The sequence below is a fragment of the Pimephales promelas genome, chromosome 23 (assembly GCF_988280905.1).
Source record: "Pimephales promelas chromosome 23, fPimPro1.hap1.1, whole genome shotgun sequence".
Lineage (NCBI taxonomy): Eukaryota > Metazoa > Chordata > Actinopteri > Cypriniformes > Leuciscidae > Pimephales > Pimephales promelas.
The window spans coordinates 2,918,565-2,936,390 of NC_142791.1; the positions used below are offsets into that span (position 1 = coordinate 2,918,565).

Below are 17,826 nucleotides of genomic sequence, written 5' to 3' on the forward strand. Positions count from 1 at the left end.
TTGAAAATAATCTGAAATCTTAAAATACGATTTTTTTTAAGGCAAATAAGGCTATAAAGTATTAGAACTTTGAGTAATGTTATTCATAATTGTGTACATGTACGGACCGAAAGAAAGAAGCATTTACTTTTTCTTACAGGGATGGACAATCTCATGAGGAGGAAGAGATCGATACACAATCGAGCTTCTGCATTAATACAGAAGTGCAGTACATTTTAGGGGATCTTGAAAATATATGAAAACTGATTTCCCAGAGGATACCCCAAGACCGTCTTACAAACCCCTGATGTTTTGTCCTTCATCATACAGAGCTAATTATTTGGGCAACAGGTGAACAGAACTATCAATCAAAGGAAAAAACAGGCACGCAGGCGAACAGTCTCAGAGCCAAAACACAATGGCCCTCATTTATCATTCTTCAGTAGAAACTGCCGTATATTTTGTCGCAAGATTATGCTTACACTCCTCTCAATGCCTGATTTATGAAGCTGTGTGTATCTTTGAAATCCAGGTGTACGTAACGCAATGCTTGCCCTTGATAAATGCCGCGGCTGAAAACGATCGTCATTAGAATAACACGCCTCTATATATTCAAGTTCCCCCGCGCTCTCATTTCACGTCAGGGACACACAGAAGACGGCAAAGAAGAGAAACGTCTCCGACGTGGAGCTGAATGACCTATCACAATGCATTAAATTACAGCATGTGTTTTAAAGAATTAGCATTTAATTTCATATCATGTCACTTACATGTATTGGGGTGTACAACAGTGATGATGATGTGATGTGGAGTACCATTCATTGACGTGAATAATTGCATGACAATTTGTAATATTCGTATTATTATTATGATTTGTATAATTAATGACGCTTATTGTTATTTAGAAGAAGAACGCCATTATTATTATTATTACTGACCCCAGTCCGAATACATATGCCTACAAATCAAATGCTTTGGTAAAGTCACACAAATTAAAAACATTGAAGTCCATGTTGCACAAAAATAAACGCTGAAGTGTATAATTACTATGTTGTTGTTTTACAGTGGGTCATCATATTTTTTAGTTTGTCTGTGTGTTTTGTGGTGTAAGGAATTGTTTTTCTGCGCATTTTTGCACTAACTCAAAACGTGCGTACATGAACAGCACCTCCTGAGCTGGCGTAGGATTTGAGCGTGCTGTAGCCTACGCCAACATCCATACTAATAAATCTCGAAGTCACCGTGGTTTTGGGTGTACGCACTTTTGATAAATGAGGGCCAATGAAACAGCCAAAGCAGAATAACTGAATACAACCATAACTCTTTGAGGTTGGATGGTAAATTATCCCTGGGGCTGGAGTGAGCAAGATATTTTGTGGTTTCTAAGTTTAAAATCAATTTTTGTTGGGTCCATGAGCCAGACATTTTACTGAAAATGCAATAGCACATTTTTAATGCCCTTTTCTGACCATTTACTCTTGAAATACGCATAGATATGATGTCAAGTCTCTTCGATAATGTCAATTTAAATATATTTAGTAAAGCAACCAGATACATTTCAGAAACAAAGGAAGGAATAATGGATCGATGTGATGATTTCTGGTGCAAACATAAGAATTATTATTGGAATAGCATCATGAGTGGGTCTTAGGAGGAAAGATAAATAAAAAAAATGGCATTGGATTCAAAGAAAAAGAGTACAGTTTGCAATAAAGACATTGGCTGTCAGTAAACTAAATGCATAATATGGCAATCAATTTCCATTCCAGCTGTTCCCAGATTCACTGATACCATAAATATGTGCTGCATTTTCTATAAAGGCAAGACTCGAATGAAAGCTCCAAGATTGTGAATATAATTTAGTAAATAGCCTCTCTTCCAAATACTATTATTTAAATTTGGAGGGTGAAGCTTAAAAAATGAATGTGCAATTCAAGTAATATAATAATAATGATGCAATTCGACTGTTACTGTACTGTTTTAATTTACTGTATTTTATTCTCATCATAGTTTTTATTTTTCATTATTTCTTATTTTTTATTCTAAACTGTTTTAATTATTCTGATTTCTTTTGATTATTTTAATTTCTTCTATGTAAAGCACTTTGAATTGCCATTGTGTATGAAATGTGCTATATAAATAAACTTGCCTTGCCTAATATGAGATCAAAAGCATGCTTTCAATTTAGTGTGAAGGAGATGTTGACCCTGTGAGAGTTGCAGCTCTCTCACCTGCAAACATTATCAGCCATCACCACACACTCCCAAATTCAAAAGGGAATTTAGTATGAGAACAGAAGCATAGGAAGAACTGTGCGCTTAACTGAGAAACAATGAGCTTTCTAGTGGGCACGAACTAAGCGCCCCCATTGGATCTGACGTCACCAAGGGCCTCTCTCGATAGGCTGCTGCAGTTGCGAGCCGTCTTGCCTATGTCTGCACGCTGCCGCAACACGTTTTACGTTAATTCAAAATTAAGGATAATTTTTGGCTTCAATATCTCGTGGGAAAGAGGTTTTCCCCTAGCGTAAGATATTACACAGTACCTAATGGATTCATACATCAATGACTTCATACATTTGTTTGATGCCACTTGGTTTGATATTTTATATATAATATTCATATTAAGTGCTGCTAATTATAATATGAATACTCCAAAAGTGTCCAAATAATTTGAGACACTATAAGGGCCAACACCTTGCGCCAGCGCAAAAACTCTTTGTATTTTACTAGAAAGCAAGACAAACTGCCGGCACAGAAGAAAATCAGTGCTACTTTGGAAAATGAAAGCTTTACACATTTTATATATTACAACGCTTGATGCTTCTATAGTTCTCCATATGAGAGAAACTTTGAAAATTTTAATTCCCGAGAGTTTAAATTTAATTGGTTAAATGGGCTGCTATATCTCGATGTCATGGATTTCTGTGCATAGGCTACTTACTTTTCAACTTGATGTTAAAGGGTTAGTTCACCCAAAAATGAAAATTAAGTCATTAATTACTCACCCCCATGCTGTACCAACCCCGTAAGACCTTCGTTCGTCTTCGGAACATAAATGAAGATATTTTTGATTAAATTTGAGAGCATGCGTCGTGGAAATTGTATGGAAGTCTCGTTTCAGGCCAACAAGGAAGAAAAGGAATAGTCGAATAAAGTCGTTATTTTTGTTTGTTTTTTCGCGCAAAAAGTATTCTCGACGCTTGATAAACTTATAGTTGAGCCAGTGTAGTCACTTGGGATATTTAAACATTTTCTTCATTGACTTTCTGGGCCGTCATGAGCCAGTCCCTTAGGCGGTCCATGTGGTAGTTATACAGCTCTCAAATTTAATCAAAAATATCTTCATTTGTGCTCCGAAGACGAACGAAGGTCTTACGGGGTTGGTACAGCATGGGGGTGAGTAATTAATGACTTAATTTTCATTTTTGGGTGAACTAACCCTTTAATGGTGTGTTAAGCTGATCCTATTGCTTTTTATTGGCTGTGGTGAACATGCACTGTTTTTTGAGTCTTGTTTTTCAATGTTTATGATTTATCTTGTCTTGTAGTTCACTTAAACATGAGAATTATGCATTTGTGATTCTTTTTGAGAAAACATGCACCCATCAATGCGGTTGTTTTCACTTCATTTTTTTCTTGATATGGAATGAATGATTATTCAATGACAAGATATTTTTGTGGGCAGTTAGGGTTCTGATTAATAGTGCCCTCTCAGAAATAAAGAGAAAAGACACCACTGGCTTATTTAGGCTATGCAAATAACTGAAAACAGTCTTTATATCTACTCTGTAACAGTTGGAATGGGCCTGCAGAGGGTATCTACAGAATATAGAGCTTCATTTTGTGCCCCGCAGAGGCAAGTCCCGTTGTGAGACCTCAGATGTTCGAGCTAGTAAAAATGAATTGAGTGAGAATGTACTATCTCAGCCAGACAGTCATAACTGGTAAAATAAATAAATAATTTTAATCTCTGCCAGGCAGAAGAACACAGTTCATTTTTGGTACAGTCTATCAATTCAGAATCTTTTGTTTGATAGTACCGTGTCGTTGAAATGTTTTGGCATCTTGAAACACACACATGTGTGAGCAGAACTCCATAACTTTGGAATATCCTGTTTTTTTCACTTGATATCGGAAAAGTATGTTTCATAAGCATCTGAAAGAGGACAGAGCTATGCGTAAAATTATAAACTAATGAATAATTAGCAGAGGTTTAACTCACACTTGCATTTTTGGGGATATTCAAATGAAATGACCCATCATACCATTGATCAGCTCAACCAATCTTGATTGTCTTTTCTCATGAATAAACAAACACTGTTATGTTGTCTTGATTGATACTGTGAAGCAGCTTTGATACAATCTGTATTGTAAAAAGCGCTATATAAATAGATTTGACTTGATTTGACTTGAAACCCTGTCATAAAGCACCGTTTAACATGCAAGTCATATTTTTGAGTGATGATGATGGAAAAAACTGGCATTCACATGAGGATAAAATACTCCTAATGCCAGAATGCATTTTTTAGAAGGCCATAAAACAAATGGCGCCGTAAAGGGACACTTTATTTGACAGAAGTCCTCTGTGTTTAGCATTTTATAGCAGTTTTGGCCTAATGGTCGTAATATCTTTTTTAATATCTTGATATATTAGCCACATATCTATATAATAGCTATATATGTTTTGTGATCCAATCAATATTATAATGCATGTGCAAATTTAAAGAGCCCCTATCATGGATTTTTGAAAATGACTGTTCATATGGTGTTGAATATAGCTCTAAGTGAATGAAAACATCCTGCAAAGATTTATATCTGAAAGTGCACCGTATATAAAGTTATTGTAAGTGAGAGTCGACTCTGAGTCTATGAAATGAATTGTTTTTGAAACGAGTCATTAGCTGGTTCGTCGTGAGGTAGATACATTCTGGACAGTTACTGCGCGCGCAGACGGAAGTATAAACTTGAAGTCTACATATTCAAATACTTCATCCTAGCATCATGTCGAGAGGACGCTGTGTTCTACAATGCAAAGATAGTTCAGCCACTTTGTTTTCAATTACCAGGGACGAGCATGTGAAGAATCGGTGGTTAGAGTTCATATTTGCAACGATACCACAACAGTATAGCCCGATTGTGTTCTCATCATTTTATTGACGAATAACGTTCAAAAACATCAATGAATTCAAATGTGGATTCGCAAGCGGTTGTTCCTGAAGGAGGGCTCAGTAACTTACTTACCCAGTGTATATGGATCAGCTTCCTCCTTCGAATCACAACCTGTAAGTATTATTAATAATTGTTGCTTTTATGGGTTTTGAACGGTTTTGTAGTGTCGGGTGCGAGGAGGGAAGGCACGATAAGTATGTGTGTGCGCGTGTGTGTGTGTGTAAGTTACGCTCAGCGCAGCTTCTAGGTCTCCAATGTCAATTTTTTTTTAAATATGTGAAATGTTTGTCGCTGTTACTGGAGTTGTCATAAAGAATAGAGCGTCTTGTAGTACTGCAGTGCTTTATCAATATGTTTATGCGTTGGGCTAACAAACAATAACTGACTGGGTCATCTGACCAATCACCGCCGATTAGCGTCACGCAAAGGAGTGGTTTGGAAAAATGAGTCGTTGTACGAATCATTTGGGAGTCGCTGAGCAAATCAGTTCAAAATAAATGCATATTATAAGACAAATAAAGTGTTTTTTATCCTTGCATGCATGTTAAACTGTTTTTGGGAACTCCTAAAACAAAAATAGAAACATTTAAAATGCGATGATAGGGGCTCTTTAAGGGATTTTTAGAGATCTATAGGGCCAGATGTAGTAAACAGGACAAATTAGCATGATACTACAATCTCATAAAAGTTCTGTGGGTGATCTAGTGGCAAAACTAAAGAACACAGACCCAGGTAGCTCATTTCCAGTATAACCAATGCAATCTACGAAGAGCAGCGCAACCATCACTGCCATATCAAGCACCAAATTGGTTAAGACATGATTTTGGGGCATTAAATAATGGCACAAAAATACCAGTAACCTTACTACCACAAACCTTTATAACATTTATTTAAAATCTCTGAACCCATACATTTTGCATCTAAAGGAAACTCCTAATTCATATGCCGCCACAAAAGTAACTGTCTGTCGCAATTTTTTCACTGCATGTCTGACTGTTTTTACATTTCCCAAAGCAAAACTGCAAGAAAAATTCGGAAAACAAACTCCACCAGTATAATGGTATTGCTCATCAGCTCACAACCATCTGAATTATGAATGAAGAATGCCACGGCCTACCTGAGCATTGTTTCTGACCATGTCCATCCCTTTATGGCCACCATGTCCCCATCCTCTGATGGCTACTTCCAGCAGGATAATTCACCATGTCACAAAGCTCAAATCATTTCAAATTGGTTTCTTGAACATGTCAATGAGTTGACTGTACTAAAATGGCCCCCACAGTCACCAGATCTCAACCCAATAGAGCATCTTTGGGATGTGGTGGAGCCTGGATGTGCATCCCACAAATCTCCATCAACTGCAAGATGCTATCCTATCAATATGGGCCGACATTTCTAAAGAATTCTTTCAGCACCTTGTTGAATCAATGCCACGTTGAATTAAGGCGAAAGGGGGTCAAACACAGTATTAGTATGGTGTTCCTAATAATCCTTTAGGTGGGTGTACTTTTAAAGTGTTTTATCGATGGCCAGCAGATCTGTGAGATACTGCACTCATCTCCTTCTAAAGTGATCTAAAGTTTTCAGGGCTGAGATATTTTGGTTCATCGGATATTGTAAATTTAACAGTATCCATAAATGTAGGCGTCAACAGGAACTGGCGATACACAGCAGAAGTAAAACTGTAGAATGACTCAGAAGACATTGGCGGAAGACTTTAAGCAAATCCAATGTGCATTTTTACAGTTGATTAAATGATACTCACAGTCTCTGCAGTTGTGTATATTTGGAGAAGATGTGATCATCCAAAATCCTAATCCTATTGTTCTTCAGAGACCTGTACAATTATAAAGCATTGAATTACAAACAAATCCATTTGTCCAGGCAAAATAGCCCATTTTGGAGCCAAAAATAGAACTAATTGTAAAATCATTTTTTTCAGCATAGATCATTTCTATGAGGTGTCCAGAACAACATAATAAAAGTCCTAAGAAATCCTAGTTGAGGAAATATATTTAATTCGCATCAATCCGAGATGTGTGCCACTAGGGCCAGACAACAATACACCCCAATGGGGCTATTTTTTTCCTTTACTCCTATCAAAATAAAACTTTATACAATGAAAGTATCCATGAAAAGTAACAAATTTTGTATTACAAGTTTCTTTGAAAATGAATTTTATTATGCAAATGAGCTATACACTAATCGAATATGCCCAAAATACACCCAAATAGGCTTAATTTTTTCCTTTACTCCTACTACAATAACTACATATTATTATCAGAAAATAGTAGGCAATCACAGGCATTGTTGGTCTAAAAAATATAAAATGATGTCATCATTTACTTGACTAATAATGTTTTTCAAAACTGTCATTTCCTAGTAACATGATATTTTTGTGTGTAGACCAATTTGTAAATCATTAGTTATTGAAAACCCATCCGGTTCATTCTTTTCATTTTGAGCGTATTTGAACCTACAATACTTTGTTTGTCTAGCAAAGAAAGAAAAAAAAACCCTGGACTGTCACAGTTGGGGTGCAGAAACAAGATTTAAATAAAAGCTGGATTCAAGTGCAATGGTCCAGTTTTTTAAACACAAAGAAACTAAGCACACTTGAAAAACCAATACACTGATTAGAACAGACAACTGAAAAAAAAAAAACCCCAGAGCTGAAATAGACCAAACTATTCAAGGAAATCAACATCAGGCGCTAATCAATCAGAAACCTATGACACGAATCAAGAGCGGAACAGAAAACAGAGCTAAACCAACTCATAGTAACACAAATAGGGATAGCATCAGATTGCTGGCATGGACATTTTAAGTATCTACTTTGGTGTGCACAGAAAAAAAAAGCACAGGCTTCGAAAGATATGAGGGTAATTTGAAAGCAAATGATGAACAGAATCCCTTTAAGGAGTACTTTTATTCCACAAAGACGAAACAATGTGGATAAATTATTGGATACAACTTTCGTGACCACTGATATTCATTATCTAACATTCCTTCATTTTCCCAAAACATCCACAGAATCCAAAAGATCATTTCCAGAATCCTTTTTCCAAAAATCATAAATTATCAATTATCTTTAAATACCTCGCTCTTCCACCCTATATCTCAATATCTTCAAAGGATCATAATACAAGTATCAAAAGCACAACTATAGCTCATGTAGAGAAAACAACTGAAACAACCAAACAAAACAAAACCCTACCTTTAGGCAATGCACATCATTCTTCTTTCTTTTGGGAACTGTTCAGTACAAAGGAGCTCTTTTTCTCGTTAAGCTTAATAATTCAGTGCTTTAAAGCTCTGCCTCACTGATGTGAAATCTGTAGTCCTCATCACCAGCTACAGATTAATAGCAAGTTGGCTCCCAGTTTGATGTACTTACAACCAAGTCACATTGGAGGGGAAGACGGGCACGACATAAAGGTTCTTGTCCACACATTCCACCTCTGTCTTAATGCAATCACAGCTCTCTGGGTACTCCTTCAGAACTGTAAAATATCAGCATAAACACACATAATGAACTCAGTTATTAAAGTAAATCTAGTACATAAAGCTGCAAAAAAATAAAAGCTTTGCCTACTTGTTCAGTTCTGTGTTCTACTATCAGAAACACATAAACTATGAATCATACATTATTTGATGATTTGCATTAATTCATTTTTTGTTCAAATTAGGCCTACACTGAGGAAAAATAGATTTTATGATAAAAAATTTACCATTGCAGATCAATGACTAGAAATAGGACCAAATGGATAACATTTTATCCCTTTTTTTCCTATTTCTAGTAATTGATTATCTTGGTCTGTCCCCTCACCCTCTTTAAAATATTACAATTTTTTCAACCCATAACGTTATTTAAAGGGGCACAATTGCTCATTTATGCTCATTTACACATTCATCATTTTGTTAATGGGGTCTACTTACATCATTTAATGTTTAAATAATTCTTTTATAATAATCTACATGGTTGCAGCACCTGTTTTCACCAAGAATTTTGGATTCTTTAAAGCCCGCCCCCCTGAAAAACACAATCTACCCTGATTGGTCAGCCGGCCCCAGTCTGTTTTGAATGGTCTATCGCTTAGAGCGTTTGCTGGAAATGTAATGTCCCTAACCATAATCAGCGAGAATCATATTCGTTTCCTAAAAGGGTCATGAACTAGCTTTTTAAATTTGATTATATTGTTGTCTGAAGTCAACTTATGACGTTCGTTTGGTTTTTGCATTCAAAAACATCAAAATCAATAAGTTATAGGCTATTTTCTACCCTAGTTTTGAGCCTAGCTCCAAAACGCTCGGTTTTCATGGGCGTCTCGCGCTGAAGACTCGGAAGTAAACGCCCATGGCTGTGAGTGGATAACAGTTTTGCATATTATAATGAGTTTCAACTCACTCATCGGTGCACGTATTTGGCAATGCGTGTAATGCGCGAATCAGTGGGCGGGGCTAAACCGGCCATGTTGATCTTCTTCTGCGGGGGTGGTGTTTTATCCTCTTAGTTGTCATAGTTCTCCACTTAGAAAAACCAGTCGTTTGCTGAGCCTGGTGTCAATAAAAGCTTTTATTGGACTAACAAGGACGTTTTCAGTTCTGAAACTTACAGGATATTACACTTATAACATGACGACCTCTTAGATGTCAAAAGCTCAAGGAAAATTTGATTTCTCAGTTCATCACCTCTTTAAAATACCCGGCTTTGTGTAAACGTGGCCTTGGTGTCTGTTGCATAAACATAGCCACTTATGAAGTCCAACGCTATCTCACGACCAATTCGTACAAATTTGTACGAGTGATTAAAAGGTGGCTGATTCGTAAGAATTCGTACGACCTCACTCGTACGAATTTGTTCGATTTGTCTAAACACACGTGATGGGTAGGTCATTCGTACGAATTCATACGAATTGGCCAAAACGTAAAATATGTACGATTTAGCAAAAATCGTACTAAGTCGTACGAGTGAGGTCATACAAAATGTTACGAATTAGCCACCTCGTAAAATGATAAAAAATTCGGGTTGAATAGACTGACCGATAGGCAATTAGTTAGTGTTAATCAGTTTACTTAAGATTCAAATAAGGCCGACTTTCGAAAAATTATGACCCGTCTTGAAAAAAAAATACTGCTAATTTCTGTGGTTATGTTTATGGGGTTGGATTTAAGGGATGTAGAAAATAGTCATGTAGAATGTAGTGCTTTATAAGTATGAATAAACAGCCAATAATATGCTAGTTGATAAGCAACTAATTAGTGAATATAGCTAATTTTAAGTGTTTTCAAAAGCATAGCAACAGTAAGTAATAGTTTTACTATGGTCCATGCCCACTTACCTGCCTTTCAACAAAACAGTTTTGGGACGATTACGAGGCAAATTGATACGTATGATCCATATTCATAAAAGTTCATAATGTTCCCCCCGTTCAGGTCATTACGAAGCTCCTGGCAGCTACATTAATTTCAAGGCCAAAAGACTTTGAAAGGTAATATATTTCCAACCAGATGCTTCTACAAGATCGTAAAACTCATGCAGATTTATGACGCATTACAGTAAAATGCTATGATGTAGTCTATAGCATTTCTGACTTTAAAAGCAACCAGTAGGACACTGAAAGTTGTAAATACTTCAAATAAAAAAAATAAAAAAAAGAATCGGAAAATCTGAGTCTGGCCCTCGCATGAAAATTGCATCAGAGGGATTTTGGACTAGATTTTTTGGATGCGCCTCAAGATAAGATCATTTATGCTAATCTTTGTATTCATATCTCTTCCGGGACACATACAGCAGTCATTGGGAAGGTCCTGTGGCTCTGCCTTTTTTATGGTGCGATAAAAAATATCCGCCCATCCGCTGTTGTCCCCTGCAAAAAGTAAAACAAGTTTTTGTGTGAAAAAGTGATATATAAAAATGATATTGGTCCCACTTTATATTAAGTGGCTTTACGTACTATGTACTTACTTTGTACATTGAACAATAAGTACAATGTATTATTGTGTTCCTGTTGTATTGTAAAACACTTTTGCTGCTACTGAGGTGTGATACGGGTAAGGTTAGGGACAGGTGTGGTGGTATGGGTTGGTTTAAGGGTAGGTTAAGGTGTGAGGGAAGGGTCAACTGTGTAATTACAAATGTAATTACATAAAGTAATTATAGCTATAATTACATGCTGGTATTTTTCAAATATAAGTACAATGTAAAAACATGTATGTACACAATAAGTCCACTGTATCAAATTATTAATTTCAATGTAAGTATATAGTAGTTAAAGCCACTTAATATAAAGTGGGACCATGATATTTAATGACCTAAGAAAGATGTCAGGATTTCTCCCGGCAGAAAAACTGATAACATCAAAATTGAATAAACATCAGTTCCTAAAGCATAAAATTTACTTCTAAGTCTGAACTTTACATTTCCAGCCTATTTTAAATGGATGAAATGCTTTAGAACTGAGAACGGCATTAAATGGAAAAATACAAATATATGCCTCACCGCAGTGTTCCTCATCTGCTCCGTTTTTGCAGTCTCTGTGGCCATTACACTGAAGGACCTGCGGCAAACACACACTCATGTTCCCACAAGGGAACTGGCCAAGAGGGCAACCATCTGCCATCGCCCTGCTAGCCATCATCGGTGCTGCTGGCGGCAAAGAGAAGACGGCGGAAGGAGGGAGAGAAGGGAAAGTTAGAAAAGTACAAAAAGGAAAAGTCCTTTAAATCACTGCAGTACTTTGTGCTTCCATCAGGGCAAAGTAAATGACTGGAAGCCCTCCAGCAGGGTGACATGAAAAGCACAAGCTAATGCGGATGAACGTGCACCAAAACACACAGCAGAGTTCGATTGAGTTTGACAAAAGATATAAAGAGAGCATCTTTTGCATATTTATTTGACCATCATAAAAATGCTCGATAACGGCTGCAGTAAATATATGCAATGACGTGAAAAGGACTCGCACACGGCGCATGATGACAATGCTGTATTTTTTAAACGGAAAATATGACGTTTACGAAGACAGGGTTCCCTGTGGCACGCGGTTATTCTTCTTTCCATCTGACATGACAAAGAGAGGTGACAGGCCAGAATACACAAACAAAAAGCTCTGCACGAAGGCTTTTGCGCAATAAAAAATAACTCTCCGACAGCTTCATTCTGCATAATAAATTTATGTTTGTGTGTTTTTTTTATCATCTCTCTCCAACACTAAGTGGATTTGTAATAAATTGTGGAGAGGCTCTCCCATCAGAGTGCTTTATCATAAAACATGGCCTTGTCTTTAACAACCTTGTATACGAGAAATACGCTGATCTGTTTGAGGTTATTTGTCACCATTTGCCTGTATGTCACATTGGGCATCAGTGAATCAAATGATTTAACTAGCCACTGAAATGACAACTGATAGGTATATGCAGCTTAGAAAAAAAAAATATTTATATTATTGGTTTATACAACAACCAGTGATGGGTATATACAGCTTCTGCATAAAACTGACCACTACTGAAACATGTGGTATTCCATATCATACCATTTTCACAGCCACCTCAAAAAAACTAATTATACTTAATTATTAGTCGTTAAACTAATGTAAATTGTAAAAAAAAAAAACTAAAAAAAAAAACGGATGTGACTATTTCCCATGTATTGGATGAAGATGGCGTGTGAAGAAGGTGGCAAGGTGCATGGCCTCAGAGAAAATATAAAGTTAATCTAAAGGCAAAGTCTTTCATTTCTGTTATATTTCGGAAAGTTTTTTTTCCTGGAACGCTTTAAATATATCGCAATGAAAAAAACAAAAACATTTTGGCTGCTTGCTCAAATACATACATTTTGTCCAAACTTTATGATTTGATTGAGTTGAATCTGCTTAAATATATGTAAAATTAAAGTTTGTTGCATTAACTTAAATTAGGCGGTGCTTGTTAGTTCCCAGCATATAGCTGAATTAAGAGAAAATAAACGTTAATATTCAATTACATTGCAATTATTAGAACCATTTAAATTACAGTGGGTTACCATTGTAGTATTTGGTTAGGATGTGGACTGATTCAAAGAAGCAAACCTCTTCTTGCTGAAAGAGCATATAAAATCTCAGCATTTAATATGTTGATAAGTGCTACAAGCTAATTAGTCTAGAAATTCAATCAAGATGTCATGTAAATCCAACAGACCTTCATTTTTCAGTGCTGTTTTAAATAAACTAAAGCATGTTCACTAAACTTAACTGATTTAAGTTACAGGGAAGCAATTCCATTGATTTGTTTGGACATTACTATTTCATTCTTCTTTACACAAGGAGCTTACATAGATTCAAAATAATTTGCTTGTGTGGAATAATTTTATTAAATTAGGTTTTGTTTTTGAGTGAGTGTATTGATATTCACTTTGATAATAAAAAAGTGAACTAAATAACTGTTTTTTTTTTGTTTGTTTTTCTTGAACCAAGCTTCCTGCTCCAGTCTGCCTACATTTATTTTGGCATTGAGAAAACTGTATAAAAATGCTTGCAGGCTTCCACAAATAAATTAATAAAAGAAATACCCTTCAAGCATACTTGTGAATAAAAAGTCTCCATCAAGCAACCTCAAATCAGGAATGCCACAGGTACCAGTGCTGGTAATGAAAAACAACTCCTCGAGGAGCAATGTTTTTATAGAGGTGTTTTAAAGTAATAACCCCAGCCGCCAGGGCTCAGAAACCTTTCCGTCCAACTGTGTTCGTCTGATTGGGCCAGTTCTCAGACTTCATTTGAATTTTATGATTCTAATTGTAAATGTATATTTGTAAATGTAAATTTAAAATGATTTTTACAACATCACCACAAATATATTTTCAAATCATACACTTTCTTTAATCAGACAATTTGCAATAATAGGTGAAATCCTCATTTACGTTAGTCATGGCATGTAGATAATTAAATAATGGTAGTGAAAACTTACAACAGTGAAAACATAATTTTTAAGCATATTTCTGAGAAGTGCATAAATCTCATAGTTTACAAGCAGTACTAATAGCACACTTGAATAGTTAACAGGGCTTACATGACTTTCTTTCCTCCATAAGCCTTCTAAAGCCCTATGATTGCTTTATGTGAGGAAAAGACCAGAAACTGTGTGATTCCAAACCAACACAAATCATTTTTTCATTTGTGAGCTCCGGCAAGAGTAAAGATAACAGTGAATAAAGACTTAAAATTTCAGCCCGTTTCTCACACAAAGATATCATTTTACCTTCAGAAGCATGAGTGAAAAAAATATGGAAAACCTTATTTTGTGTTCAATGTAAAAAAGCAAACAAAAAATAAAGGTTTTAAACAACAAGAGTAAATTTTGACATTATAGATTAGTGAGTAAAAGAATAACATAGCGATGGAATATTTAATTTGCCTGATGAGAGTCAAAGGATTGAGCCGTGCCACAAATATATCCCCTTCTCATTTATCTCTGTCTCCAGTACACATCAAAGCTGAAATCCTAGTAACCACACCAGACAGCCCAACAAAGCCAGCAAATCTGATTTTTACGATCTCATGAGCAGCCGTCAAGAAATGTCATCTTTTGAGGCGTCTCTCACTCAAAAAAATAATCTGTTGATTATTTTTACGAAATTGAATTACATTTTTCCAACAAATTCAAATTAGTTTGAAATAATTTGTTGTAATCTTGTTGTATGAATTTAAATCAATTTAGTCATTCCTACTAGATAAAGTTCTGTCAGGTTAACTTCATTTAGTTTTGTCCTGCCTTAATTTACCATCATTATAATTTTAGTTATTTTGACTCTATGGTCATATCTAATGATATACACTTTTAAACTATTTTTTACATAGTAATATTATCTTACTTGTGCAGGACTGCGAGTGAGGTTTACACATACTGTAGTGCACACTGAGTACCCACAGCCGGAACAGGAGGTTAAAAGCACATACAGTGTAATATTAAGTCTAAATACAATACTGAGCTAAAAACAGTCACCACTCTTCTGCATAATGGTAACCTCAAAATTCAAAAACATTACAGAAAGTACTCGAAGTTTCTAACATAACTGAACATAAAACACTAACATTAACTAACAACATCTTTCCATTTACTGAAAAACACATAAAATAACACCTTTTCCATAAATTGACCCTCTTAATGCAGTCCCTTGCAAAGCATGCTGGGAACGACAGATCCACTGCCCAGTTAGATGTCAACAACAATGATTCATGTAGATTTCACACAAATGAATTAGGTTGATTGAACACAAATTAAATAAATTAAGTTGTGACAATCATGTTACTTTTGCTTATTTTAATTAATTATTTTAACAAGAGGCCAAAATTAATTTTTTGAGTGACATCCGTTTAAGACGAACGAAAAATATTCATGTTGACTCAATAAAAAAAAAATTGGTAAACCAAATTTTTAAAAGATTACATTGATTACATTTAATGAAATTAAGCTCATTTTAATTAATGAAATTGAACAAAGAGCTAAAATCATTTTTTTGAGTGCTGGATATGTTTGGAGTTGGGATTCAAGCAAAAGAAAATCGGATCCTTCAAATCAGGGGTACAAATAAACCTTTAAAAAGTGTATTGAATAGAGAAAGAAACAACAGGGCACAACCTCGTGTTTCTGACACAGTTCATCGATTGGACGTGGCATGGATCTTTATTTCGGGAGCCTCCTTTATGCTACTTGAAAAAACACACATTTTCCCATCTGGAAATGTAATTATTTGTTCAGTAAAACACAGATGAACATTTTATGTCTCCCTGGAGATTGAGACATGTTGTTGGTTATAAGAGGGAGCTAAATGGTTCACAATTTTAACGAGAAAGTGCCGCAAAGAGATTGTAAACATACTGAACATCAGCACCAATTTATATATCAAAATAGTTAACAAAATAGTGCTCTAACTGCATTATTCCAAATTCACGTATTCAGACCAGTGAATCATCCACTGAGGAAACTGGAAATGATGTCACAAAGCCCACCCAACAATGCAAATGTCAAATCAATGCAAGGTCAAATCTTTATAGACCTCCTTGGTTCAAGGTAAAAGAAGAATCTACTATGAAAAAAGTTTTAACTATATGACATACAACTTGCTTTATGCAGGACACAAACAAACCGCAGACAATCTCTGCCATCTGTAAAGACTCTCATTTGAAAAGTGTACTTGAAGCATTATATTTGTGTGTATAAACATCCAATAATAAACATAATGAAACCATTTCCTCATGCAACTTGTCTCAACAAATGGAAATAAACTAATTAAGTGATTTAGTCATTTCTATTAGGGCTTCACACTGCAAAAAAAAATAATTCTAAATCAGTATTATTCATCTACATTACTTGATAAGACAGTGCATGTGTATATATACACAACAATTCAGTTTTATTAAACTAAGAAAAAAATGCCAATACGGACACAAACGTCTCATGTAAATTGATTTTGATCAAGGATATTTTTACTGGAAAATCTAATAGAGCGCGGTGTTAGCTCAGGAAACTACATAGGCATATAGGCTGCTATCAGGTGAGGGGGTCAAAGCACTCTAACCACTTCCATTCTCCTATTAGACTAGACACACACACACATCATTACTGCTTGTTAAGCATGCTCTTAACCCTCACGCTCGCCTCAAGTATTAAGCATACTACTGTGCAACTTCTGGCTGTGGTCTTCTTCTGTTTCTGATTATCAAGGCTTTCAAGTCCTAAAGCTGTCAAAGACATCGTTGCTGAGAGACACTCAGTATAAACGTCCCGGGATTTACTACCACGTCTTCACATTAATACTGTTTTGCTTTAAAGACATTAGTAAAGTGTCTCTCAATATATCACTCAATCTGATGGTTCTATGGGGTGTCAATGCTTAATCTCTATGCCATTCATCATGGAGCAAGAACCCCCATAAGGAACCATTACTGCCGAAGATAAAGTGTGTTTAATAAACTCAAGTAACTTGTCAAGTTGTCTGACTCACATTAATGTAATGTCACGGAATTATTGTTGGTGACTTTATAAATATTGACATGCAGTATGCAACTCACTTTTTGAATCAGCATTCAAGTACTGTAGCTTGACAATGTTTTTAATTCGGTTTACAGTCTTAGAAAAACACATTAGCTAATAAAGGATATGCACAAAGACAATGCTAGCAACAAATTCAAAAGAACACATGAGAGAGCATGATGACACACCAAGTGTAACATCTGGAACGAGGCTCCCTCCCAACACAGTGGCAAAAGGATTATTAAGGATTTTTATGTTGCCAGGCAACCATACTGGGCGACGGAATAAGATACTGCCAACCAGTAGTAATTCTACAACTTTATTCACTAGCCCATAGCTACAATAACTGCATCTTTAAATCCAAATCAAATTCAAAGCCTATAGGGAGGGGAAAAAAACAACCAGAAATGTGCATGGGGGGAAAGGGTATGACCTTCCAGGCAGGTGTGTTGAGACAAGTTGGATATAAACTCTATAGAGAGCCTAAGTCCCTCCCCTTCCGGTCGACCACCATGGGACCTTATTTCGGAAAAATATTGAATGGTAGTCAATGGCGAGAGACAACAAATATTTTGATCTCGTTCGAATTATGCCTTGAATTACACATATGATGTTTGTCAATTTAAAAGATACATTTTAAAGTAAAGAAAGTCGCAGTTTGAGGTAA

General features: G+C 35.8%; 1 protein-coding gene across 3 annotated transcripts in view; it reads right to left on the reverse strand.

Moving 5' to 3' along the window:
* Window positions 1-17,826, reverse strand: part of rxfp2a (relaxin family peptide receptor 2a) — a 66,246-nt gene that overhangs the window by 29,028 nt on the left and 19,392 nt on the right. For 2 of the 3 annotated variants that reach the window (XM_089126259.1, XM_039678224.2), the window contains 4 exons: window positions 11,653-11,796; window positions 10,943-11,020; window positions 8,548-8,653; window positions 6,916-6,987 (listed from right to left, as the gene is read on the reverse strand). In XM_089126259.1, coding sequence (XP_088982385.1) covers window positions 6,916-6,987; window positions 8,548-8,653; window positions 10,943-11,020; window positions 11,653-11,791 — 395 coding nt within the window. In that variant the 5' untranslated portion in view covers window positions 11,792-11,796. Of the gene's footprint in view, window positions 1-6,915; window positions 6,988-8,547; window positions 8,654-10,942; window positions 11,021-11,652; window positions 11,800-17,826 lie in introns of all 3 variants that reach the window. The other variant, XM_039678222.2, reaches the window with a different exon arrangement.